This window comes from Silene latifolia, chromosome Y (assembly GCF_048544455.1).
Source record: "Silene latifolia isolate original U9 population chromosome Y, ASM4854445v1, whole genome shotgun sequence".
In the NCBI taxonomy this organism is placed as follows: Eukaryota; Viridiplantae; Streptophyta; class Magnoliopsida; order Caryophyllales; family Caryophyllaceae; genus Silene; species Silene latifolia.
Window position 1 is genome coordinate 231,872,569 of NC_133538.1, and position 1,888 is coordinate 231,874,456.

The 1,888-nt window shown below is 39.5% G+C and overlaps 1 protein-coding gene across 1 annotated transcript; it reads right to left on the reverse strand.

Annotated features, from left to right (window-relative positions):
• Positions 1 to 206: 206 nt before the first annotated feature.
• On the reverse strand, positions 207 to 653 carry LOC141630236 (uncharacterized). Its single transcript, XM_074443087.1, has one exon. The coding sequence runs from the start codon at positions 651 to 653 to the stop codon at positions 207 to 209; it is 447 nt and encodes a 148-aa protein (XP_074299188.1).
• Between the last annotated feature and the right edge of the window lie 1,235 nt (positions 654 to 1,888).

Sequence of the window (1,888 nt, forward strand, 5' to 3'; positions counted from 1 at the left end):
CTTATGATGTGTGTGGAGAAGAGAAGAGAGAGTAAAATTGACGTCCTACCTTCCTATTTATAAGAAAATAGGATTTTTTTTTTAGGTGAAATGTTAGTAATATTTCATTCCAAGAAAGGCACCCAGTACATCGTTTTTCCTTAATTACAAGATTTCATATACAAATAAGATAAAGCTATATAGAAACATGTATATATAAGAAGCCATCAGATTAGACCATGATCCCTACACCAGGTCTTGTCAAAATTTATCGTAGATCCTTTAAACTCGCCTGCAACTCTTCGTCTGCAATCAACTTGTACCAAACGCACAAGATGAGTAGGATTTGTAACATAACCTTCAACTCTTCCAATGTTACTACTTTGCCAAACTCCATAATGAACCCCAACAATTGCAGCCAATATAACTTGCCTTACCAATATAGAAAGCCTTCTAATCTTCAGAATGCAATCAGTATCTAGGAGAATACCTACAGGAATTTGTAGCCAGGATGATAGCCGCTGGAAGCACCGTTTACTGAAAGTGCAGGTTCTGAAAAGATGCATGTGTGTCTCTGCTTCCACACCACAAAGATAACAATCAGTTGGCACATCCAAACCCATTTTCTTTAATCTGTCCAGGGTTAGCAGCCTCTGATGCTTAATAAGCCACATTATGAAACTCCATTTGGGTAGATTATACCTATTCCAAACAATCCTAGCCCATGGAACCTTCTGAGTCGTCTCAGACAGCAGCCATTTATCCACACATCAGAAATGGTGTAATCCTCATCAGTTCCTCGCCATTTATCAGCAATATATCCCACTTTGAGCCTCTTTTTAACCTCACAAATTTTCCTCCATGCCCATGAACTATAAGGAGTTGGTTCATAATCTTGCCAAGACATACCTTTGATATAAATGCAATTGACCCACCGAATCCACAAGTGATCTTTCTTAGAAGCAAGCCACCAAACAAGCTTCCCTATGGCAGCAATGTTCCACAATTTACTATCAGTTAACCCCAGACCTCCTTTATCCTTACTTGCACAAAGAACATTCCAAGCAACTAATGGAGCCTTAGAGTAGCTGTCATGCCCTTCCCATAAGAAATTACGACAGAAGGCCTGAATTCTATCCATAACCCCCATAGGAAGGATGAATAATTGAGCCCAGTAGTTATGTATGGTGGATAACACAGATTTGACCAATGTCAGCCTGCCAGTGTAAGAGATCTTCCTATGATTCCACCCTCTAATCTTATTGATCATTCTGTCCACAAGGATATTGCAGTCCACTCTAGTCAAACGTTTGTGGGAAATCTGCACACCCAGATATTTGAAAGGGAGCACTCCTTTCTTGAAACCAGTACCATGAAGCACCTTAGTAACCACCTCAGGTCTCATACCATTGCAATAGAAATCAGACTTCTCTGAATTAATATGTAATCCTGAGGCATTAGAGAACCTCTTGAACATCTCCATAATGATACAGATTGATTTGATATCCCCTCTACAGAATAACAACAAGTCATCCGCAAACATAAGGTGTGTCAACTTCAACTGCTTGCATAAGGGATGGAAATAAAACCCAGATATACCACTTGCTAAATTAAGAAGCCTACTCAAATACTCCATGCATAAGGTAAAGAGCAAGGGAGACATAGGATCTCCTTGCCTTAAACCTCGCTTACCATGAAAGAAGCCATATTGTTGTCCATTCAATCCTATGGAGTAAGAAGGAGTGCTGATACATTGCATAATAATTCTTATCAAATGAGGAGGAAAATTAAGAGCAGTTAACATTTGTTCCACAAAGACCCATTCAATCGAATCATACGCTTTCCTGAGGTCTACTTTCATCATACACCGTGGAGACACACTCTTCCTTGTATATAGTCTGATGAGGTC

Excerpts from the sequence above, each read along its gene's own strand:
- LOC141630236 (XM_074443087.1), bottom strand. The coding sequence starts at position 653 with ATGTGGCTTATTAAGCATCAGAGGCTGCTAACCCTGGACAGATTAAAG.